Below are 25,614 nucleotides of genomic sequence, written 5' to 3'. Positions count from 1 at the left end.
CTTTCTCCCAAGATCCTACCCACCTTTTCCCACCCCATTCTCCTCCCTCCCCCATAGCGCACCCTCCCCTCACTCCATTCCTTCCCCGCAGTGCCTCCTTCATGCTGCTGAACAGCTGGTCTGGGGTAGATAGGAGGGATAGGGAGGAGCTGATTGGTAGGCACCAAGGATGAGACTGGGTGGGGGAAGGGGAGGTGCTGACATGTGGGGCTATCAGTGGGTGATCAGCACCCACTGTTTTTTTTTTCCCCAATGGAAGTCCCAGCCCTGGAATCCTATGGTTTTAAAGATGTGGTTTCATTCACCTCCTCTGTCCAATCTACACTCATATCAACACTTGCGTAGCCAAAGAACAGTAGCCCTTCCTGTTGATATACTCTGTGCAAGGTGGGGTGGTGCCAGTTAGGATGTGTATTGCCCCACCACAGTGTGGGAATCCCATTGGTGCAAATCTATCCACTGTTATTGCAATTTGTTGAGAGTCTCAGTCCTGCATAGGTGAGGTGAGAAGAGTATGGTATGTAAATATAAGAATGCGAACTTGTACAGCTGAAAATTTGGTAACTGCGCTCATCATTCCAAACCTGTCTTATTATGAGACCCCTACCATTCAGTGCTAATTTCTCAGCCACAGAAATGGTGTTCCACTGTGTGCTGCTGCTCCATGAATGACAACAGCAACCTTGAGTTGTGTGGGTTTTTTTTTTCCCCTGCTATGTCCCACAACAAACTCTCTTCCAAGAAATCCTCATTTCCCCTCTGCATTACTTTCTGCAGATCTGCAAATATGGAAGAATTGTGTGGTCTTTATTTGCAAGGCGCATGAGAATAGTGCAGAGTTGTTCACGCACTGTGCTTGTGGCAGAGATGGTGGATCGTGAAAAGTGCCAGGCTGGTCTGTGGATTTGTTTTTTTTTAGAAAGGTGCAAAAATGAGTGGGAAAGTGTGGCATAATGGATGGATAAAGTTGCATGATGGGAACTTGGTCCCAAACTCCCAGCAAGTCATTTTTGTCCCACAACCAGTAAGCTGAGCACTTGTGTAGCCACCCAGGAGAAATTAAGGTGCCACCCAACTGATTAACAAAGTGCACACAGCTGCTCATAGCCAGCTGCATGTGTTTTTGCTGGCAATGCATATCTGCTCATACCTTGGTGTAGGTCACAAAATTTATTCTGCCCATGGATGGAACCCTGCTCACAACACATTATGAAAAATTTACAAAAGGTGTTACGCTGGATGGTAAGGTGGGGCACTCTGGGGTTATGGCCACACAGTAAAATTATTTCTCGATAACAGCTGTTATTTTGAAATAACTTTGCTGTTGTCTACACAACTGCTATTTCAGAATAAATTTGAAATAGACGTTGTGTTATTTTGAAATCAGTAGACCTCATTGCAGTAGAAATAGTACCTATTTTGAAATGCTTATTTTGAAATATCGGAGGGGTAGCCGTGTTAGTCTGGATCTGTAACAGCAACGAAGGGTCCTGTGGCACCTTATAGACTAACAGAAAAGTTTTGAGCATGAGCTTTCGTGAGCACAGACTCACTTCATCAGATGCTGGTCTTGGAAATCTGCAGGGCCAGGTATAAATAAGCCAGAGCAAGAGTGGGGATAACAAGGTTAGCTCAGTCAGCAAGGGTGAGGCTTACTACCAGCAGTTGATCCGGAGGTGTGAACACCAAGGGAGGGGAAGCTGCTTCTGTATTTAGCCAGCCATTCGCAGTCTTTGTTTAAGCCAGAGCTGAGGGCGTCGAATTTGCAGATGAATTGTAGCTCAGAAATTTCTCTTTGGAGTCTGGTCCTGAAATTTCTTTGCTGTAGGATAGCTACTTTTAAGTCTGCTACTGTGTGGCCTGGGAGATTGAAGTGCTCTCCTATGGGTTTTTGTATATTGCCATTTCTGATGTCTGATTTGTGTGCGTTTATTCTTTTACGTAGAGACTGTCCAGTTTGTCCGATGTATATAGCAGAGGGACATTGCTGGCACATGATGGCATAAATTATATTGGTAGATGTGCAGCTGAATGAACCCACAATGGTGTGGCTGATCTGGTTAGGTCCTGTAATGGTGTTGCTGGTTGTAGATATGTGGGCAGAGCTGGCAACGAGGTTTGTTGCATGGATGGGTCCCTGAGTTAGAGTGACTGTGGTCCGGTGTATAGTTGCTGGTTAGGATTTGCTTCAGGTTGGCAGGTTGTCTGTGGGCAAGGACTGGTCTGCCTCCGATGAAGTGAGTCTGTGCTCATGAAAGCTCAGGCCACACAGTAGCAGACTTAAAAGTAGCTATCCTACAGCAAAGAAATTTCAGGACCAGACTCCAAAGAGAAATTTCTGAGCTACAATTCATCTGCAAATTCGACACCCTCAGCTGTGGCTGACACAAAGACTGCGAATGGCTGGCTAACTACAGAAGCAGCTTCCCCTCCCTTGGTGTTCACACCTCCGGATCAACTGCTGGTAGTAAGCCTCACCCTTGCTGACTGAGCTAACCTTGTTATCCCCACCCTTGCTCTGGCTTATTTATACCTGGCCCTGCAGATTTCCAAGACCAGCATCTGATGAAGTGAGTCTGTGCTCACGAAAGCTCATGCTCAAAACTTTTCTGTTAGTCTATAAGGTGCCACAGGACCCTTCGTTGCTATTTTGAAATAGGCATCGTTAAGGTGCAGAATAGCGCTTATTTCAAAATAGCTATTTCTAAATGAGCGCTATTGCATATCTTAACAGGACCTATTTTGAAATAGGCTCTGTGTGTGTAGACTATGTATTTCAAAATAGCTAAGTGTTATTTCGAAACACATTTTTGTGTATAGGAGCCCTATTTTGGAATAGGTATTCTGGAATAGCATATTTCAAAATAGGGCTGCTGTGTAGATGTAGTCTGGGAGACCAACCTATGATGCACCATACTTTGCATCAACAAAAATACTTGTGAGTATGTGCAGTGCTGATGCAAGAAGCCAAGAATGTACAGCAGTATACCAACTTTGGCCAATGTACAGCAACTTAAGTTGTGCAAACTTAAGAGTTTGTAGTGTAGGTATGGCCTTGGACACATCCCGCTTTGGTCCTTCTGTATGTGGTTTGATAGCTGTGTATACACATAGAATCATAGGTCTGGAAGAGACCTCAGGAGGTCATCTAGTCCAGCCCCCTACTTCAAGCAGGATCAAGCCCAACTAAGTCATTCCAGCCAGGACCTTGGCAAGCTGGGACTTAAAAACCTCAAGGAATGGAGACATATTTGCAAAATTTTAGTTACGATTTTGGTAGCCTTCCCTGATTTTTCTCTACTGCTGTGTCCCCTACTGGTATCAGTTTTTCCTTAAATTTGATTTGATTTTCTTCTTCCCATCTCTACTTAACAAAGGCTTCACAAGTCTTTTAGCAATTGTGTGAGTTTCAGCCTTCCTTCTGATGATTTCCTTCAGACCCCATTAGTGTTGCCAGTTAATTAACTGGGGGTGGGGAGAGTCATTCCTTTGCCTATATTAGTCTCTTCAGGATACCTTCTCTCACCAAAATCATGGAACTGGCATTCTGGTGGCAAAAATGAGCTGATAAGCCACGCAACTTGTCTTCTTTTAGGTACTTAGTATTTGTATAACCTTATTGAAGGTTTTTTTTTCTCTTATAGAAGACCAACACAAAGAAGATAATTAGGTTATAATCGAAAAGAACATAAAGAAAAAATGATCGTAACCATGATAATATGATGCAGAGAGCCAACCATGAATTTGTATAATGCAGTATTTGTGAAATAGTTGGGCTTCTTTTGCTGTTTTCAGTGTAATTCACATCTGTTCAGTGGAATTTATTAATCTTTGGTTTCCCTTGGAAGAGATAATAGATTGCATACTGTCAAAGGGACTACACAGAATCTGCTTAGCTGATCAAGGGGCTCTTACAATTACAGAATAAAATTCTTACCTCCAGTTATGTCCATATCCTAAGGCTTCTAAAAATAATATTGAATTAGATGCCCGCGGTATAGGGCCAGCATAGGTAAACATAGTTAGCAAGCATTCAGTACTGTTATATTGCCTGGAAAATTAGAATCTCATATTAAAAAATAATTTGACCTGGACTAAAGTGTCTTCTACATTTTGAATAATGTCTTAGTATCTTTAGATGTCTCCTGCAAAGATAGAAGAAGCCAAGGTTTTGTCGTGGAATTTTAATAGACTACGTGGAGCATAGGTGAAAAATTTGCTGCCTCCTCACTGACATACTGCTGTAATATTGCTCCACAGATAGCCTATCTGAATTCACTGGATGATCTGTGTGCGCACACTCATGAGTTGCTAATGAAGTAGGCTAGTCTGCAATAGTGGGGAAACAGGTAAAAAAAAATTGTTTCCTGATTTAAAATGGCGGGAGGGTGGGGAGACACAGCCAAACCCTTTCTCTGTTAATGGACCAGTCACAGCCTCTCTTCTTCACCATCTCAACCACTATGCCTTAAGCAAGGCAGTCCTCTGATGTTGCCTGTTTGACCTGGGTGTGACCACAATCATAGAACAGTGGTGATCATTCCTTCATTGAGGCTGCCCTGAGTTTCCATTTTATAAGCCCTGTTGAGCCCCACTCCCCTCAACCCCCCTCTGGGTATAAAATCCACAAACATGCATTGAGCCTCGACATTGGTCCTCTGAATCTGGGACAGAGTGGGAATTTTTCTACGTACTTCCATTTAAATCATATATAGGATTCCGGATCTGACACACAACAATGACCATATTTTCCTCAGTTCAAATATTGTTCCAATGCTTTTTTGCTGCTTTGTAAGGACAAAAACATTCAAACTTAATTTTCTGGACTCCCCCGGTCAAAATAATGAGCATAAGATTTAAGTTTTGTTCACTAAATCGAACATTAAAAATTATGAGCATTTTAAAATAACATCAGTGCCACGTGCCAGCCCTAGCAACCCCATCCTTTGCATCTCCAAATGTACTAACTTTTTTCTGGCCCTTAAGAGATCTTCCAGTTATGGCGTAGTGATGAAGAGGGCATGGAGCACGGATTGAGGCAATGAAAAGGGGATTGGACTGATGGTGTTGGGGAAGTTCTACCTCTACTCCTGGTGTGGTGTGTCTTCAATCTCCAATAAGTCTTAGTGAGCGTCTCCACATCTCATTGCAGGTCTTAATAGGTTCGCTGGGGTACTTGCAGCCCCTCTACGTTCCCTGGTAGCCTAATTAGATATGCAGGAGCTGAGAAGTCTTTGTGGGCCCATTGGGAGGCTGCAGAGGCTTGTTGGGGGAACTGACAGTCCTATTTAGGGTTGTTATGGACAGTTCCTTTGCCTAAGGGTTGCAAGAGAAACATCAGCAGTTGTTTGGGTCTTAAGTGTGTATTGAGGCTTGGACTCCTGCTGTTCTTCTGCAAGTCCTAATGTTCATGCGGCGGGAGAGAGGGGAGGTTGATGCACTTAGGTAAAGTCCTACTTCTATGCCCCTTCTAAATTAAAAGCATAGTCTCTCAATTAAGACACACCCGCTGACTTACCTGTGTCCTGGCAGGACACCATCCTTGACAGATGGAGTACCAAAAAATGCACCACGGAACCTCAGCTATCTGACATGTCTCTGATGCTGCGTCTACACTATGAGATAAATTTGAATTTAAGGCAGTTAGCTTGATATTACCATGTGGCTGTCTTCACTGTAAATACCATTAGCTCAATTTTGGGAGCACTAATATCAAGATTACAATATTATCATTACCTGACAGGTGTAGCGTCAAGCTCAAATTTAAAAGTTTGATTAAAAGCCAGTGTGGAGGTGCCACATCTTAAAACTGAATTTATTAGCCTCCAGAGGTGTCCCGTATGTAGCCCACCGTTCTCCTCAGTGCTCTGCTCTGGCTGCTGCTCTCCAGGTGCGCCGGAATTAAGTAATAGGAAGCCTGCGAATTTCAAAGCAGGAGCAGCGAGCCTGTGGCTGTGGGCTCATGTTTGTATGAGAGCTTAAGAAATGTCTGTCTTTCTTTGCTATTAGCACTGTGAGCACATCTACCCATTACAGATAGCCCCTGCAGGGAGTTCATGGTTCTGTCTCTACACTTGGATTTTTTTTCTGCGCTGCGTGGTGCCAGCCACTGCCCCACCGCACCACATGGCACTGAGGCTGTTATGGGGGTCGTGCTTGCGTAAGACGCAGAGAAACTTCTCAGTGATTTACATGTGTGTGTGAACCCCCTTCCCTCCCCCACAGGCACCACACAGTCAGGTTCTTTACCATGTTCAGCTGCATCATGTGGGTAGTCCCCAGCCCAGTAAAAGGATGTGCCTGCTGTTCGGTGCTGACCATGCTTCCAGGAAGTACCATGTCTTAGCTTGTCACATGTTTAGGGCTCCAAGAGCAAGAAAGAGTTTTGCGGGCTTGCAGTGGCTAAGATACTCGGAAGCTTGCTGCTGCTGGAGGGAAGTCTCCTCCAAGAGCTAAGAGAGTCAGGGTGCAGGGGGGGAACCACTTCAACTGGTCCCTCCACTGAACCCCCCAACCCCTAGCAAGGGGCCAGTGGGGCTCGGAGCCACAGGGGGGAAGTCTCCCCCAGCATCTAAGATAGTTGGGGGGACCACTTCAAATACTTCAACATTTCAGCTGGCTCTGCAATCCAGACCACAGCGCACGCACACACACCATGCCAAAAATATTTCTGGGGCTTGCTGTCCATTGTAGACACCTGCTGGTTTGATATTTCTGTTACAAAATCTTTCTCCTAACATTTCTTATCTGCCTTCATCCTATGACTCCCCCAAAACAAGTGGGGGTGAGGGAAGGGCTAGTTGAGATTCCTGTTTCCGTTATAAGTCCAGTGTATGAGATTTCACTGCCATCCCCTGTGTTGGCAATGTCTGTGTAACGAAGAGGGAAGACAAAGATCTTTTTTCTTAGATTTTTCTATCCTCTTTCTTCTAACTTTGAGAATACAGTCAGGGTTCCTGTGTTATTTTCAGGGATCGGATGCAATCATGGGAGGGAGGACAGTCAGTGGATGGCCAGTTGAGAACACAGCCTGTGCATATAAGCCTTATAGTGCACAGGAAAGCCAAAGACCCTACCCTAAGCAACTCTCTGTTTCCAAAAACTTTCCTATCGTCTCTTTCTTCGGGTTTTCAGGGTCCCTGTATTATTTGCAGGGGTTGGATGCGATCACAGGAGGGGGAGTCTCAGTGGATGGCCTGTTGAGAATTCAGCTACAGAAGAAAGAGATTCTGTAAACTTTTTTGCCATCTCTGTGGATGCCCTACTTTTTCTTCCTTCCAATGGGAAAAATGGACATTTGCTTACCACAGGAGGGGAATGAGGAAAATGCAATGTGGAAGATGTCAAAGACCAGCGAGCATACCCAGAGTGCTACAGTGATGAGGGAACTGTAGGATAGGTTCACACAAGGTACTACTGCAACAATTATTTGCCATTGAGTGTGGCAGCAATAAGTAGACTTGGTGAGGATAGTCAACATTGAATTTATAAATTCTAGAATTACAAAATCAATATTCGAGAACAACAAGAAGTCTTGTGGCACCTGATAGACTAACAGATATTTTGGAGCATAAGCTTTCGTGAGCAAAGACCCACATCAGATAAATTTGAATTTATCTCATAGTGTAGACACAGCCTGTATTTCTAAATGTTTCATTTCTTGTAACATTAACCTGAACTCTGAATTTTATGAGTTTAAATTTTGGTTTTACTTTACTTTGGTTTATGTGTTCTCTCATTCTTAACGTCACTTTAACAAATAACATTAGGAATAACTACAAAGACTGCCTTGCTGGGTCTGTATTACTAAAGTTACTAATTTTGGGAGTGACAACTTAAAAAGAGTTTCTGAATATCTGGTTCCTTTCTTCTTGCTATAAACTTCATCTTTCCTGGCTGCAGACTTGAATGGTAAGGAAATGAACTGAGATCTTTTGAAGTATTTATTTCCATTATGTAAGGCTCTGGTCAGACCTCACCTGGAACACTGCATGAAATTCTGGTCTCCCATGTTTAGGAATGATTTTCAAATTGGAACAGGTGCAGAAATGGACTATTGGAATGATCAGAGGAATGGAGAACCAGTCTCATGCCAGGAGAATAAGAAACCTGGTTTGTTTAGCCTAACCAAATGGAGGCTGATGGGAGATATAAATCATTGCTCTCTCAATACATCAGAAGGATAGAAACAGCATGGAGGAGAGGAGTTATGGATGGAATGATATGGTGAGATTACTTACACTAGCCATGGCACATCCGTGACACTAGTAGCAAATATCCCCAATGGCCAGAGATGGAAGACCAGATGGGGAGGGCTCTGAGTACTATATTTGGGCTTAGGGAGTAATTTTCTCCCAGGCCAGATTGACAGAGGGTGTTTGCTTTCCCCTGCAGTGTGAGTCAGGGGCCACTTACTGCTCTGAAGTATAGTAAATGGTGGATTCTCTGTAATTTGAAATCTTTAAATCATGATTTTAGGACTTGGGCAACTCAGACAGAGGTTAATTGTCAATTACAGGCCTGGAGGTGTTCCGTTCTGTGGCCTGCAATGTGCAGGAGGTCAGAATTGATTATCATGAAGGTCCTTTCTGGCATGAGTCTACAAGAAGTATATTTAAGGCCAGAAAGTTAATTACAGTAAGGTCACTGGTGAGACATCTGTGGCAATGTCCACAGAAAGGTGTGTTCCATTTGCCTGTTGGGAGGTTCTGTTTGGATTATCCCATTCCTATTAGCAGGAGGTAAACTCACCCCTGGCAGCTTGCCTCCACAGAGTAATCTCTTTTTAGAATCCTTCTTCATATGGTAGTGCATAGGTGAGCTGTACCTACCAGAAGAACGGGCAATCCTGTTTTTCCGTGTCTCCTTTGTACCATAACAGTATGTTTCCTCTTGAAACATGCCAGTGTAAGAAATGTGCCAGCAGGAGCTCAATACTACTGAAGGATTTCAGAGATCATTTGCATGAAAATACAAAGGTGTGCATATGTAATGCCTTGTAAACAAAGCCTGATGGGAGCAGGTGAAGCAATGACGTTTTGTCTATTGTAAACAACAGATTGTTGTGAAGTCACAATTCATGCTATCACACAATGTAAGGATTGTGGAGTCTCAACAATGTTTGAAGTTGTTGTGGGGATACAGAGTAGTCATCACCGCTGTGGATGGCAGAGGGCTCCCTCCATCTAAGCATTGTGAGGTAAAAGGAGTGTGTGTGGGGGTGGGGCAGGGGATAATGGTTGAGCCAGCTGGCTGGAAGCCTTTTGGCTACACAGCTGTGAGACTGGTTTGACTAGTTCTTCCCCCGCTGTTCAAAGGTAGGCCTAAAGATAGGTCTATAGTTATTCTGTGAGAATCGACCTTGGTGGATAGTGAGATGCTGTGGCTAGGCACAGAGCTGAATGCCGCTATGAGCTGAAATCACTAGTAGCTGAAGCTATGGAGAGCTGGAATCACAGGTTTTTGCCTACAGCAAAACCCACAAGATAGCAGCGGATAACTGGCAGGCGTGACTGGCAGACGGCTGGTAGGAGGAGTAGTGGGTGGCTGGCAGGCACAACCGGCGGCCAGCCAGTAGGAGAAGCAGCAGGCAGCTGGCAGGAGTGACTAGTGGCCGGCTGGTGGGGCAGCTGGCAGGGGGCAAGCAGAACACCAGATCAGCACAAAGGTGGCATTGCCTCAGGTTCAGTGAAGGAATGCATCAGGGTGATGTGTCAGGGCCTGCACGGACTGGACGGAGTTGTAAGTGGGGCATTTGAAGTGGGTACGGAGGAAGTTTGGGTATGTGCATTTGCTATTTACAATGTTGGACTGGTGAGCCTGAGAGGCAATGGATACTGCTCTATCTATTTGAGCTGGGACAGTTACTAGAGGATTGGTTATGAGCTCTGGGTGTGGTATTTTCCCAAGCTTATGCCATATGACTTTTCTGCATCTTTCATTAAGTTTCTTTTCTACATTCAGACTCTGTGCTTGCAAGTGAGGAAGCATGGCTTCTCTGAGGTGCCCAGGGGTGTGTGAATTTCCCAGGCTACTAGGTGAGGGCATGAGCCGGTTCTGTGTAAGGTGGATGAAGAGGAACCCCTACCTGTGAACCCGGCCCTGGTTGCTGCCGACTCCTTCCAGCAGAAGGGTTAGACCAGTGTTTGCGTATTTGTTTGGTAAGACATTCTAAAGGACCCTGGCAACCTTTTTAGGCAGCATAGTGTACACTCATTGTGTATTTGCCTAACATTTTCCACAAGCAGGCTGGTGCAGAAAGAAACATTTTCGGATGCCATGGACATTCAGATGAGACTTAATTTGTTGCTTCAGGCATTCTGATCCCAGTTGGTAATGCAGGACTCCTGGGAAGAGAGGTTCTGAGTGAATATGTATCTTTTTTTATAAGGTTAGTCACCAGCAGCACCCAAAGGAGTAAACCAGACCCAAAGAGAATCTGTTTATCTTTGTGGGACATGCAGGTGTTCCCAGAGACTTCTGTGCCCCTCCTCAGATAGTGCCCACCCCCATCGTCCGTCATCTCTATTTTTATTTTTACTTTTTTTAAAAAGCAAATCTGAGAGACTCTGGTTTACACATTCTCTTGCTGGGACGTTCTGACAGAGTCAGATAAGCACCGGAACACAGCCATTTAGTCACAGAAATTTCCCTTTGACAATTGCAAAGCACGTTTCCTTTCCCATCTCCACTCAGACTTTGGAGATAGTCCTTGAAGTATTTATCGCAGTGGGGCAATGAATGAGTCTTCATCCTTGATCAGTGTACTGTTTCTGCATAAATTGTGGCATCCTCTGTCTGACTTCTGGCTTAGAAAATAATCAGTTTCCCCAGTTTGAAATGAAATTCCTCTTCTGCTTTCCCCTCCAAGACAGAATCATACTACCTCCCACCTCTTGGCCAGAGGCATGCAACACAATTTAGGAACACCAGTATATTCAGGAGCATTTATTAACAGTAAAAGGATATGGTAATCTTTATTTAGGTCCCAATTTAAAATTAACTACTTTTTAATTCCCTCTTACAGGAGAGGGTTCAGAATATTCTTATTTGCTAACAAAAGGTGATATTTTCCTGAGGGGAATTTTCCATACCACTATATTATTTGCGTTAGCAGCATCTGTCTAGAAGAGCAATTTAATTTCATTTCCCTCCCTTCTGCATCTTGATTTCCCTCACCTTCTGTCATCTGATTGGCCCATTTTCATTTTTGACTCTCCTTTTGGCCTGCAGTGTTATGAGTGTTGGGATGGGTTATACTGAGTTAGTTCCTGGATGGAACCTTCAAGGAAAACCTGGGTACTGTAGAAAGTGCTACTGGTGGTTTTCAGTGGTAGTACTTTTGTCAATTTGTTTTGAACCTCTGTCTTGATGTGTTGCCATGGGGCTGCTTCTGGAGAGGTCATTTCTTGACCAAGACTTCGCTCTTGTCTCCTCTCCTCAAATAGTCATCCTCCGCCTTACCCCCACCCTACAACAAGGAGTCTGGGTGTACCATTTTTTGTACTTTTTTGATCTGATTACATGACAGTTAAAATTTTGTCATGTAATTGCTCTAAAACCGTACCAGGTATTCACATGTCTCCACCTGAATGCAGTCATAACTTTAGCTTAGTTATTTGTGAACAAATAGGGTGGTTAGGTCCCTTCTAGTCTACGGATTTTAACTAGATTAGAGGACTTGAGTGTTGTAATGTTGGCACCATGATATTATGATGTTTGTTATATGAACAGGATTTTTTAAAACAAAAACTAACTACCTCTGATTAAGTGTCCCATAACAGTTTTTATTAGAATAAGGGTGGCAACTCTGTCCTGCTTCCTGGCCATATTCCCATTTAGATCATTAAATTCTGCCAATCTAGATATTAAATAAAATATGATCTACTTTGTGTCCTGTTGTCATACATTGAGTAGAGTTGCTGTGTGGTGTTAAAAACAGTTGCTGGGATTTACCCCAAGAATGGCTGCATTTTCCAGCTAGAGAACTTTGTCCATGAAAATCTTTAGAATTTTTCATGATTGAAGATGCTACATGAATAAAAAAATATTTGTTTAATCCTATTTCTGTTTTCCCTAAATTTCTTATTCATCCTTAGACTTTTCTCTTGGGGATAGGGGGGCAAAAAAAGTAGCATGATTTAGTGAGTAGAGCATGAGACTAGCAATAGCAAGTCCTTGGATTCTTTTCCTGTCACTGACTTGTTGTGTGACATTAGGTAAGTTGCTTTATATGTGTAGTACATATGCGGAATAATCATATTAAGGAGACTAATTATAGTACAGTTATCCCTGACTAGATTCCAACATGGCTAAAGTGTAACTACTGTAGATGGGCTCTAAAAGAAGGCCCAAGACTTTCACCTAGTTAAACAGTGGCATTTCATTCTGCAGACTTTAAATGGTAAATTATAGAGATGTCATTGTGCTTCTTTGAAGATATTTCAGCTCCCCAAACTCTTTCCCTCATGTCCAAGAGGTGCCTACCCACTGTGCACATGGGGGAGCCTAATCTGTGCTAGACTCACACAATAAATACTGACCCTGCTCTTAACAAGGAAGGGATGGCAGCAGTCTGCTGAAAAATGAACAGTATTGAAGAGTAAGTGTCTTGAGATGTAGGAAAAGGAAGGAGAAAGTGAAACTCCAACAGCAAGCAGTAATAAAGCCAATACTGGCAGGATGACTGAAGGGTTTTACATCTAAAAGGTATCTCCCAATAGCATAAGGTGTATTTACAGCCCGTGAGACACATCCAAAACCAAAACACTGATTAATTCTGGCAAACTCAAATGGGCAGGAGAGCTTGGGAAATGGGTTGCAGAGCACAGAGAGGCTGAAACGAGATTCCCTCCTAGAGCTGAATCCAAGCAATAGTGTTTTGTGATTATATTACAGTAGGGCCATAAGGCTGCCTTGCAGGAGTCTGTGAGGGAAAACATCTCTGAGTCAGGCAGAGGAAATTGCCTTGTAGTGCATTGGGCAAGGAGTGGTCTAGCTTAGTTTCTAACCTGTGAAATCATAAATGCAAAATGCAGTCATAGCCATTTGGACACAAACATAGCCATCTCAGCATTATAAACAAAGTTGGGTGGAGACGCTGTGCCTTCAGATTTTGAACACATAGTTAGACTAGCTGTAAGGTAGAAGATCTTCAGATTAGGGTAGCATGAGGTGCCTGGGTAAAAAGTGATGATCCAATACCATAAGTGGGTCTGCCCCACGAAAGCTCATCACCTAATAAATTATTTGGTTAGTCTTTAAAGTGCTACTGGACTGCTTATTGGTTTTGTTAGAATACAGACTAAGACGGCTACCACTCTGTTACATATGTAAGAAAGTATTTTTGTCAACCTGGCATACAAGTTCTCTCGTGACTCCCTAATCCAGAGACCTCTCATGAGTATCTGTAATGGAGCAACTCAGCATGATCTGCTGTCATATTCTGCTTTCCTCCCTGGTAGGTATTTAGTAATCAAGAATAGCTTGTGGAACGTGCATATCCAGCCATTGTAGGCAGGCCACAATTACTACCAAACTTTTTGTGACAACTGAGAGGGCTGCCGCCATCCCAAAATGCCAAACTGCAAAATGGTAGTGGTGTTCTGCTGTGGAAAATCTGAGATACTTGTGCTCTTTAGGAATCATCCTTGTATGTGTGGTCCAGAATGTGTAATTGGTTACCCTTATCTAAAAGAAGCCTGATAGTTCTTGGGGTGGCGATTTTGAATTGTCACTGAGGAAATAGTGATTTAGGTCCCTCAGATCTAGGGTGGTCTGGAGCCCTCCTGTTTTTTAGGGCACAAGGAGTATCCCCTTGGGTCTAGTTCCAGGGCTATGATATCTTTTTTACCAGGATGGTCAGGATTTTTTCACAGCATCTTTTCTTGGTGAGGTATCAGATTCATGGGAAGTGGGCATTAACAACTATACGTTAGAGGTCGTCCACAAGTTCGTGTACCTCGGGTCCACCATCACTGACACCCTGTCGTTGGACACTGAGCTAAATAGGAGGATCGGAAAAACAGCCACAACTCTGTCCAGACTCAGCAAGAGAGTGTGGAATAACAACAAGCTGTACACTCACACCAAAATGCAAGTCTACAGAGCCTGCATCCTCAGCACCCTCCTTTATGGCAGCGAGACTTGGACCCTGTATGCCCGCCAGGAAAAGAGGCTGAATGTCTTCCACTTGCGCCGCCTCAGGCGCATCCTTGGAATATCATGGAAGGACAGAGTGACCAACACAGCCGTCCTCGAGCAAGCTGGAATCCCAACTATGCACACCCTCCTCAGGCAGCGTCGGCTCCGCTGGCTTGGCCACGTCCACAGGATGAATGATGGAAGGATTCCAAAAGACATCCTGTATGGTGAGCTAGCCTCTGGCAAAAGACCTCCCGGACGCCCCCAGTTGCTCTACAAAGATGTCTGCAAGAGAGACCTCAGAGAGGTAGACATCGAGCTGGACAACTGGGAAGAACTAGCAGACGACCGCAGCAGATGGAGGCAGGGGTTACACAAGGTCCTTCAGAAGGGCGAGATGAGGATCAGACAGCTGGCAGAGGAGAAGCGAGCGCACAGAAAACACACTAAGGACTTGCCAGATACCCACCACATCTGCAAGAGATGCAGCAAGGACTGTCACTCTCGTGTGGGTCTTCATAGTCACAGTAGGTGCTGTAAATGAAGTCCTCAATTGAAACTATAAAGGGCGCGATCCATAGTCTATGCAGACTGCAGGACGCCTACTACTGGGTAGTGTGAAACCTGATTTTGTAGCCTCATTGAACAATTCTCATGACCTATAGGGCACTGGTGGCAAGGGCCAGCCCTAAAAAACACTTCTCAATTTGTCTGCAAGGGATTGTTTCTGGCTGAGTACTGCTGGTGATAGAATGAGTCTGTGTGTGATGGTTGTGGAAAAAGGGTTTTAAGACTTGAGTTCCAGATGTTGCCTTGGGGACTAAATGTACTCTGTGCAGCAGTGGAATTATGGAGCTTCCTTGAAACCAATGGTCAAAATGAAATGCAGCTTTCAAGGCAGAGGCTTTCCTTTACCTTCCTTGCCTTGTGAAATGGACTTAAGGGGCAAGACGGGCTGTGAAAATACAGAGTAGCTTTTTGCCTTAGAGAACTATTGGTTACTCAGGAATTTTTGAAAATCAGGCAACCTGTTTAAGCGCTTAATTTTAAACACTTGTCTTTTAAAATCTCCCCTAAAATTACCTGTATGTATGGAGCTTGCATTTCCCTGGGTTGTGCTGTGTCAATGAACTGCTTTGTTTTTTTTGAGGCTGTGCTTCTGTATTCTGGAATCTCCAGCTTTCATTTAAAAAAAAAATACCCATTATAGTTGAGAAGAAAATCTTGAGAATGTGATCCAAGTGCAGTCAAAGCAGGGATGCCCTCCTGAATCTGCAGGCAGCCTGAAGTAATATCTCCCAGAGATGTAAACATGTCCCATTCATGAAATGTTAACTGAAATGCCCAGTGAGATTAATGTGAGCATTGCTAACTATTTCACTGCAGTTCAGTGAATACAAGAAAGAAGCAGAAGGGTCATATTATAATTTGCGCTATCTGGAGAGTGATAGCTTATTTTGGTTCCAAGACTGGATGATGATTTGAGGGGGAAAAGTGATAATCTCCCATTTGATCTGCGGGGTCAAAAGGCCGAAAGGAAGGGTAGAGCCTAAGGCATTGTTTTAGCTGCACCATTGGGAAGCCAACTAGGAACAACTCATTGGGTGCATTGAGACCTTCCTGGGCCACCACTACGTGCCTGTTCAAGAGCCTAGTGTTCTGGTAGTGGGCCAGGTGGCTTCTTCCCTGGTTTAAGTGGCTGCTGAGAAAACAATGCTTTGGTTACATCCTGGTCATTCTATCAAGCATTTCTTTGCGGCCGCGAGGGCCGGAAACAAAACACCCCATCCTCCAGAGATTGTGATCAATTGGTCTGAGAGACAGGACCCTTTTGTGCCTGTATCTTAATCCAGTGTAGCCTGTGTTGTATCGGAACCCTACTGAGGGGCAGTCAAGCTTGAGGAGTGCAGCAGAGCAGGTGCAGGCCTATTTCGAACATTTTCACAAACTATGGTGTTGGCACCTCATTTTGTCACCCTGGGTAGGTAGAGCTGGTGGGAGTGAAGCTTCATGTTGAGGCCTGTCGTTGTATATAATATACAATGTGAGGATAAGGAGCAAAGGTGGCTTCATCTGTTCATTCGTTTCATCTTCCAAGATAAAAGTACAGTAAACCCTCGATTTAATGAACTAATGCGGGAAAGGGGGTACCTTTATATGTGAGTGTTATACTGTACGATGGTGCACGGACCATCCCAGCCCATCACTCACCCTGTCCTCTGCCTCCCCCTTCCCTTCCCCCTTGCTGCTCCATCCTTCTCCTCACTCCTCCAGCTCTCTCTCCCAGTTACTCAGAGAGAAGCTGAATGCCGGCCTGGCTCCTTCCACCTCGTGCAGCTCTCAGCACTGCGGGTCCTCCAGCCCCCGGCTCTGAGCCACCCGTGTGAAGGTAGAGCTTGGCTGCCACCAGCCTGCCAGTGGGCAGCAGCCTCTGTACCCATGGCTGCTGCTCAGTGCCACTGCAGGCAGTGGCAGCCGGGCGCCAACATGTTCCACACACATGGGGCTGGGGGAGGAAAGCCCCTGACCCCACCGCAATCCCCCCGGCTCCTCTGGCCCCAGTGACCCCTCCAGCCCTTGCAGTGACCCCTCCAGCCCTGGCGGCCCCAGCCGCTCCAGAAGCTCCTGCACCTGAGTAGTGGTTCTGGTGAGTCTCTGGCATTTATTTGTGGGGGGAGGGGGCAGGGAGGCTGGCAGGCAGCGTCCGTTACTTCTGAAGTCCGTTATATCAGGGTCCATTAAGTCGCGGGTTTCCTGTAATTGTCTTAAACACTCACAAGTCCAAGGAGATCGTTGCCTCTGCCTCTTGGTCTTGAGCCATTCAAATATGGTCTCTTACATTAGAAGAGAGGCCAAGTGAGGCTCATCATTTGGGGCCTGGTGAGGAGAGGTAATTCTGCATCTCAGGATGGGGAGGAGAAAGTAAACCCGTTGTGCTGGTTTGGACTAGCAGTTTTAACAGGTTAGTTAGATGAGAAGTGACACTTGTCCAATGAGACTGGGCATGGGGGATGGGGTGGGGGGAAAGGAGGGAAAGGACTTGCTGGGTCTTGTCTCTTCAGACCCTTTGTGCTGTGCACCTCTGCCACAGCTGGCTCCTGGTTGGTGGGTTTTTGCAAAATTGAAACTGGGGATTGGACACTGGAGGTACTAAGCAATCAGTTGCTCACCTCAGCCAGACATTGCGGGAGCAGGGCCCCAGGGCGTTTGGAACTTAATACTCTCCGCCAGTCAGGAGCAAAGCCAGCTGCTTTAGTGATAGGCAGAGACTTGTAAAATATGGATGTAGGAAGCCACCTGCAAAAACAGATTAAATCCTTTTGTCTTTTGATTCTTTCCCCTTCTGATCGCCTAACCCTCCCCGAGATCTTTCTTCTCTCTCTGTTGATCACTTTGGGCTGCTTGGGATTCTAAATACTCCATCTTAGCATCAGAGTTCTCAAGGTTAGTTCTGTACCTTGGTCCCTGCAAGGAGCATGCTATAAATATGTAGGGCTCCTGAATTATGACTAAGCTTTGCATGTTGACTAATCTTGGCTAAGACGTTAAAGGAATAGAGCTGTGCACAGTTTCCAGGTGTACGGATGACTCCTGCAGAGGGAACTAAAGGGAAAGGGAGGTGCAGAGAGGAGAGGAGGACTTGCTCTCATCCTCCGTGACCTTGGAGAATACTTCTCTGCTTCATTCATGTTTAAAGCACCCATTTCTAAAGTAAGCACACTCTGGAGTTAGAGGAGTTGGTCTGCATTTATTACTAACCCCACCCTTCCCTGCCTTTTGCAAGAATCTTGTGAGGCCCATGGTTGTGTTTTTAGAAGCAGAATGACAGAGAGAGATTCCCTAGAGGCAAATGCAGAGTGTGTGCTCTGCACGCCAGTACAGACACACAGGGCTGGGAACTCCCAGAGAGATTGAGTGAGTGAGTGAGAGCGAGCACAGAACAGCCACACAGTGTTGGAGGAGGAGGGGGAGGAAGAGGCGAGACGCTTTTTAATCCTTAAACTGAGCAATTTGGATTTTTTTAAAAACCCTTTGACTCTACTCTTTACTGAAGTGCCTTTTGCGTTCCAGGATCACGTCCCTGCTGGGTTTGAACAGCCCAGGCTGACATGATGTACCTCTGGGTGAGTAGAGGCTGTGTATGTGAGGGCTTACCCGCTTTGCACATATAAGGAGTGGAAAGCTGAGGTGATTCTGTACTAGCATGAGTGGCCTTCCCCTCAGGGCTCAGCTCTCTGCAGCTTCTACACACAGTAGCCTTTACACTCCTCTTCTAAAAAAATTCCTTAAAAATATATATCGGTAACTGAATTTTAAACAGACTTTTCCTGCGGCAAGATCCCTCTGAGTTTGTATGTTTTTCAGCAGATGCCTCAGACAGAGAAATCTCTGTGGAATTCTCCTCCTTCTCTAGCACCTGTAGGATCTGTGCTTTTCCCAGGATGGGGGCTGATCCCATACACTTATTTCTATGCTTTGTGGAATTTTGGTATGACTGAGGGGCACTGTGGGGGTGCAAGAGAGAGAAATAAGTTTGATTGTCAAATGCTAGGAGAAGAGAATGTGATCAGTGGAGGATTAACATCGTAATTGGGGAGTATGCAACCAGAAGTTTGATGCAAAGATGCTTTTATCAGAAGTGCCAGGATTACTGCAGTTTTGGGTGGATTATGGGATATGATGACAGGAAGTGCATGTGAGATGATAAATATCTAGCTAGCTTTATAAAATTTACATAAATTTTCATTCTCTGAACAAAGAGTGAAATATTCTCTGGAGTAGTCAGCTCTTAGGCTACTTGGCTAGGAAGTATAATTCTCTCTGCTCTTTTGTACCCTTGAAATCTGTCATTTGCCCTTGGATCTGTTAGCCATGTGCCCAAGATTGCGGGTTTCTGCATGTGATGATAGGATAATCAGGCCAAAAGTTGAATATATTGATTACTGGTGAAATCGTGGGGTTTTGTCATGATCATTTTTGAAATCACGTTTCTCCTCTCCCAGCACTTCCCTCCAGTTTATTTAGAAAACAAAGGAAGCCCTGGAACACGGGCATTTTACTGCTTTTTACTTTCTTCAGTTAAGTTCACTATGATTACAAAGCTATAGTGTGTACACAACGCATGCTGGGCAATGCATGCTTCTTTTTATAGGGTTGGCTCTGTTGTCAGACAGATTTCCACTTTTAAACCCCTTCTCCAATCCTGTCTTCTGGGCTGCAAACGTGGTCATCAGTTTTGCCAGAGAGTGAGTTAGACCTATTGTGGAACAGATAAATTGCTGCTTAATCAGCTGGGTAGGGTGAAGCATGAAGCTGCTCCACCTTGCTGGTACTGATTTTAGCTGACAAGTGACAATATTGAGAGAGTTCCCTGTGGACTACGGGTACATCTGTACTGGAAGGTAGATGTACAGCTCAAGTAGATGTACACATACTCGTTTTGATCAACTGTGCGCTAAAAGTACCTGTGTAACCCTGGCAGTGCACACAGCAGGACAGCTAGCTCATTCCAGTACAATGGGCCCAGCACCAATGTTCCTGCCAATCTTTTTCCATCAAGTACAGAATAAATTTTATGTGCAGCAATGTATATGCAAATGTGCACCACCAGTAGTAACACACAACCTAACTGTGGGCACTCTGCTAATTAGCTGGGCAACATAGGAATCTCTTCTGAGAAGCCACACAAGTGCCCAGCTTACAGGGAACACTGTCCAGGCCCCGGAATTGGTACTTGGGCAGCTAACCCTTCCTGCAGCTCATGCTGCTGCAGCTGCACTGCTGTTTTTAGTATTTTAGCTGGATCAAAACTAGCACATGTATGTCTGGAAATTACACTTCTAGCTCCAGCATAGATTGGCTAATGTGTAGGAGCAGATGTCAGTAGCCCTGCATTCCTTTGTGTGTGTGTGCGTGCATGTGTGTTAACAGTTCCAGGTCCAAGGGACGTGACTTGCCAATATGTCAGCCCAGAGAAACTCATAGAGGTGTGCTTCATCTTCAGACAAGAGTCATTTTGAACTGCTTTATTGCTGTAGTAGGATTATAGTTAAACTGAGGCTGTTTAAAGGGTTTTCATTGCTAAACCAGTTCTAAGAGTGCTTTCTCGTATCAAATATGTTGGTTTTAAAATGGGTAACTGGTGACATTCTTCTCTGTTCCTGGTACAATGTCTAGGAAATGTTCTGCAACCCTTGTTCTTTGTGGATGGTCTCTCTTGCCCATTCCACAGAAGCCTTGTGTCCCAGTGCATTCTGTATTCCCTTTTATTTTCTCTCACTGACGTACCATAAGAACTAGGAACCCGGAGTTACTTATCTGATTTGACCCCGAGTCTATTGAGCCATATCCATACTGTAACTGGGCCCTAATTTTGTTGCTTCAGTACTTGTGGTCACCATCAGGATTCCCTCAAATATTTTCCATCCATGGGCAGAATAAATGTCATATGTACCAAGGCGTGTGTGGATGTGCATCACCAATACATACACATGCTGTGGGAGCTCTGCTAATCAGCTGGGCAGCATCTAAATCTCTCCAGGGCGGCCACCCAATTGCTCAGCTTATGGGGAACACTGGTCACCACTCTTTTTGTTCCTCGTGCTCTATTTTCTCTGCTCAGTGTCTTTTGTCCATAGACATTAGAACTGCTGTCAATCAGTGGAAAATCGTACTGAGTCATTCTTCAGTTTAGTGTATAAAGCTATGTTATTACAGTGCTAAGTTTGTGATTTTAAATGTGCAAGCCAGGAAATCCAGAGATGAAGTTCCCACAGCAAATGTAACTTTGTCCCTTGTGTGTGCACATTACAGTGATCCTGAAACGCTGAACATGGTCACATATTATTTGGAAAATGCAATGAAATAAAATATAAAGGAACTGCACTTTTCTCTGACTGGGAGTGCAGAGTGGAATCCAGTCCGGAAGAGTACAGTATCCAAACCACTATAGCTTGGGGGTTTTAACTGCCACCTCCTTTGAATGAGCCATCATCATATTCAAATTAAATTTCCTGCTTGCTGATCTGTACTTTCTAGTGTACAATCTATAATGTATCACAGGATCTTTTAAATAAGGCCTTTGTAGGCTGCAGTGCATTCCTTGGATGCCAAGGTCCAGAGAGTGGGAAATTTTAAAATCTAATGTAATGAACACATCTTTGGGAAACAGCTGGCTGTGTTGAGGGAAGCTGGGAAGACAGGGTAACAGTGGATCTGCACACTTATTATAGTAAGAAATGCTGTTTACCATAGCATCTTGATAGCATGGTATTCAGTTATATCAAGTCTGCTGTGATTCACTGGCAATAGGGCAGGCTAGTGCTCAGATCAAAATACAGGAAAAACGTGCCTGCTGTTTCAGATGAATGTAGAACAGTGGTTTTCAACCAGTGTGCGCCATGAGAACTGTCCAAGTGTGCCATGAAATTTCGTCAGTTTTCCCCTCCCTGTGGCTCTTGGTGGTGGTGGTGTGGAATTGATGCCCCGCACCAGCTGGGGCTCAAGCAGTACAGTTGCCTGGGTCCCAGTTGGTGTGGGGTTCGTCAGTTTACCCCTCTGTGGTTGCTCTTTGCAAAGCCACTAGGAGAGGAAAGGCTGACCCTGCAGGACTCTGTTCGTGCCAGGAGGCAGCTGAACTGCTGCTTCCCAGCCCAAACGAATGAGCTGTCGTGGAGCCCCTCCCCACTTCCTCTTGTGGCAAAGGGGAGTGAGGGCGGGCAGGAGCCTGTTGGACATGGTTTAAATGCTGCATCCTGGCTCCAATGGACTGGTGGGGAGGGGAGGCTGCTTTCAGTGGTTACTTGTTTGCTCAACATCCCTAGCATGGCGTTGAGCAGATTTTGAACTTGTGCCTGCGCTCGTGTCTAAGGCAGTGTATGCTGTGGTGGATTTGAAACATTAATGCCTTTGATCCTTGTTTAGTTTGTTGTGTGCACTGCTATGCTGCAGAGCTCTCTAGTAAGACTGTAACCATAGTAAATGTAAGTAAGTATGGTGTTTATGAGCAATCGATTCAGCTTAAAAAAGCGAGTGTGCCATGGAATTTTTTGTCTCATTGACGTGTGCTGTGTTACTGAGAAGGTTGGGAAACTACTGGTATAGAACTTTAATCCTACAGCTTTCATATTTCTAAACTCTTGTCAAACTCAGAAAGGATAATATTCCTTATTGTGGACTAGCCTAGCTGTAAGTGAAATCTAATGGGAATCTTACTGCTGCAGTCCACAGGAGGCTTGTCAGGTTTGGGAGGGAAAGAGAACTCGTCTTCCCAGCCTTGTCCTCCTGTGCCCTTGAGCTGAAAGTACGAAAAGGTGTGAAGTAAAACAGACCTAGCTGAGTATGCCTCTGTGTTGCTATAGCTAACTGCTGCTTTGTGCTTCTGTTTATAGCATTGGGGCTCAGATCCTCTGTTTTGTGTGAGAACAACGTACCAGCATCTCTGTCATGCTACTGCCCTATTTGCCTGAACTTAAGCTTTGACTTGAAGTGCAACCAAGGACATGTCTGTGCTTGAAAATTTTCTAAAGTAGCTATTTTGGAATAGTTATTTCAGTATAAGCCACGGTATGGACACTAGTTCTGGAATAAGTGTATCAACATGGGGCTTATAACAAAATAACTATCCTGGAATATTTCCAAGTCTAGACAGGTCCCAAATTTGTAGCTGTTTCTTGGCTCATTTTTTTGAAGTTATCTATTGCAGAGATGTCTACTTGTATCTTTGATCCAAAATGATAACTCTGAAATTAATTAGTGGCCCCATTCATTTCACTGGGGTCTGAGGTGTCAGTGACGTGTCGCCATTGAAAGTGTTCTGAACTGCTCATCAGAACATTTAAGAAGGAAAAGGGAAGATCATATGATGAAGATCTGCAAGTGTCAGCTCATTTTTGAACTATAAGCATTTTGGTTTGGAGACACCATGCTTTTTCCTACATCCCAGTCAAGAGTGAGCAAAACCAAGGAGCAGGGCATGCAAAGCCTTCCAATATGTGTAGCAGGATCAATCCAAAATGCCCATTGGGTATGTGCCTTATCAATGGCAAGTCAAGCCCAAGAAGCCAACAAAATCCTTGTGTTTACTTGCACCCAAATGAGCACAAAGAGCATGCAAAGTGGTATTCTAAAGGTGTGCACAGTCTGTTGTGAGCAGAGTCTCATATGGATGTATCTTATTTTCTGGGCAGCATATGGAAGAGTCGGCCATATTTTTTTCTTCAATCTGACCCATGTATAGTTCAGTCAATTTTTAATTCCACAACAAGTGTCCACATACAGGTTTGCACCGGAATAAGGAGATTTTCAGAAACTAACATTGTAAAGCCAATGCAAGCTTATGTGTAGACGAGCCCTTAGTTGCATTTTAAATAGAAAAGTCTTACCCTCTCTTTAGAGATTGAGGTATGGCTCTTAATCCTTTGGGTACAATGGAATGGGGTACAAATCCAGGGTCACTTTATCTGAGAAGTGCTTTATGAACTGCAGGATGTAGATTCCAACGTTGCACAGATGCTGCCTTGCTGAATGTATGTTGGAATATGAAAAGTTAGACGAAAGAGCAGCAACCCCAGCAAACAATTTGATCAATCTATCCCTCCTCCCATTCTCTCAGAGGGATGAAGCCATCAAAGACAGAGGGACTAATGGAGCGGAGGCCCATGTTGTTGCTAGGCTCCTGGTAGGAAAGCACTGGATTTCTTGCTCTGATCTCAGAGAGATTATGGTGTCTCTAGATAATTTCCTCGGTTCTCCCAGCCGCGCACAGGGTGCATACTGAGTGTTTTGTGAGCCGACTGGTTCACAGTTCGGTTAGAATGATTTCTTTTATCAGAGCTCTGTGGAAATGAAGCCCTTCCCCAGACTGAGCTCTAGTGACTATTTGCTTTAAAAGCAGGAGTGGTGTTAGCTAGCTTACCAACTCATTTATAATATTTCTTCCTGTCTCCTTTTTCTTTTTGATCTGCTTTTTGTTTGCCTTGTCTTCACTGTGAGGAGCGTTTGCTCTGGAGCCTCTCTTTGGATTGCATAGAATCATTTTTCTTTTCCCCCCTTCTGGGCATTGAGCTCGTCAGCCTTACCACCCTAGGGAATAGAAACCCAACTCCGCTGCCAAGCCTGGGCCATAGCAACATACTCCTGCTCATGCCATATCTTTTTCATTTGTTCTCTTGCAGGAGGTTGGTTAGTGCCAGTGAATAAGCAGTGATACTCAGACCTCAGTGGTTTAGGAGCCAAATTAGTGATTACCATTATCCAAAAAAGCCACAATAGTAGCTGGCTATAGTACAATATATTCATAGTTAAACAGTATCATGGGGAAATACACACACATTTTACTAGCAGATGTACTTGGCTTTGCTCAGGTCCTTAACTGTAGTATTTTTTTTTAATTAAAAGGAAGATGTACGTGTTGTATTTAAATGATTGTATAGGGCATGGGATTGGGTATGAAGGGGCCTCAGGGTGCAGGGACGGGGGTGCATCTTGGCAGGGTTTGGGGGGCTCATCACGGGGAGTGCAGTTGCAAGGGTGGGGTTTCCAGGGTAGGGAGTTGGGTGGGTGCAGGAATCAGGGCATGGTTGGGGGGCTTAGGGCTTGAAGGTCAAGGGCAGGGTGTGCTTACTTCTGCCATATTATCATCTGTGCATAAACGGATTGAGTTAAGGTTGCACAGGCAACCTTAATTCTGGTGTTTTCTGACTTCCGAGTTGTGGACATTGCAACTTCAGTAACTTTTTAATATAATTTTGGTTTGTAATTTCCTGAATTTTTTAAAGAAGAAAACTTAAAAGTTCCATCCTGTAACATCTTATTGACTCCCATGTGGTTTATCAGCAAGATTGGAATCTGTAGACCCAGAGCTCAGACCTTTGCCAATTGAGCTACTCCATCACTTGGAGTAACTAAAACAGTACATGATCATGACAAATACTGGAGGGAGCCAGGGATTTGAAATGTGCTTGTTGCCAGATGATTTCATAGATGTATGCTGAGAGTAAAGGAATAGTGAGATTTGATAATTTTAAATATCGGAGGGGTAGCCGTGTTAGTCTGGATCTGGAACAGCAACTCACTGATGAAGTGAGTCTGTGCTCACAAAAGCTCATGCTCAAAACTTTTCTGTTAGTCTATAAGGTGCCACAGGACCCTTCGATAATTTTAGGGTTTTTTTTCCAGGATCAGGAGGTGACTGTGCCTTCATGGGCACAGACTTTTGTGTCTATATCCCCCAGTCTTGACCCAGTCCTTTATCCCCCAACCCTGCCTCTCCCTACTCCAGTCCCTTGTCTCAGGATCATTTTCCTTGTTTGTATACATAGTCCCAGTCTCTCCTTATCAGAGTTTTCATTTCAGTGTCTATTCCCAGTCCTAGTCTCTCGCTCTGGGTTCATTGTCAGAATTCCAATTTCCTTCTTACTAGTCCATGTCCTTGCTTAGCTAGTTTCAGTTCACCATTTCCCCTCCCATCTC

At 44.5% G+C, this 25,614-nt stretch overlaps 1 protein-coding gene across 16 annotated transcripts in view; it reads left to right on the top strand.

Annotated features, from left to right (window-relative positions):
- The window catches only part of RBFOX2 (RNA binding fox-1 homolog 2), a 279,211-nt gene that overhangs the window by 94,795 nt on the left and 158,802 nt on the right, over window positions 1-25,614 (top strand). Inside the window, exon 1 of one of the 16 annotated variants that reach the window (XM_075008405.1) lies at window positions 18,129-18,266. The exons of the other annotated variants lie outside the window; for them this stretch is intronic. Within the exon in view, the coding sequence (XP_074864506.1) occupies window positions 18,252-18,266 (15 nt within the window). The 5' untranslated portion in view covers window positions 18,129-18,251. Of the gene's footprint in view, window positions 1-18,128; window positions 18,267-25,614 lie in introns of those variants that run through there. 16 annotated transcript variants of the gene reach the window in all.

Source organism: Carettochelys insculpta, chromosome 1, assembly GCF_033958435.1.
Source record: "Carettochelys insculpta isolate YL-2023 chromosome 1, ASM3395843v1, whole genome shotgun sequence".
NCBI classification, from domain to species: Eukaryota; Metazoa; Chordata; order Testudines; family Carettochelyidae; genus Carettochelys; species Carettochelys insculpta.
This window is presented reverse-complemented; position numbering and strand designations above follow the sequence as displayed.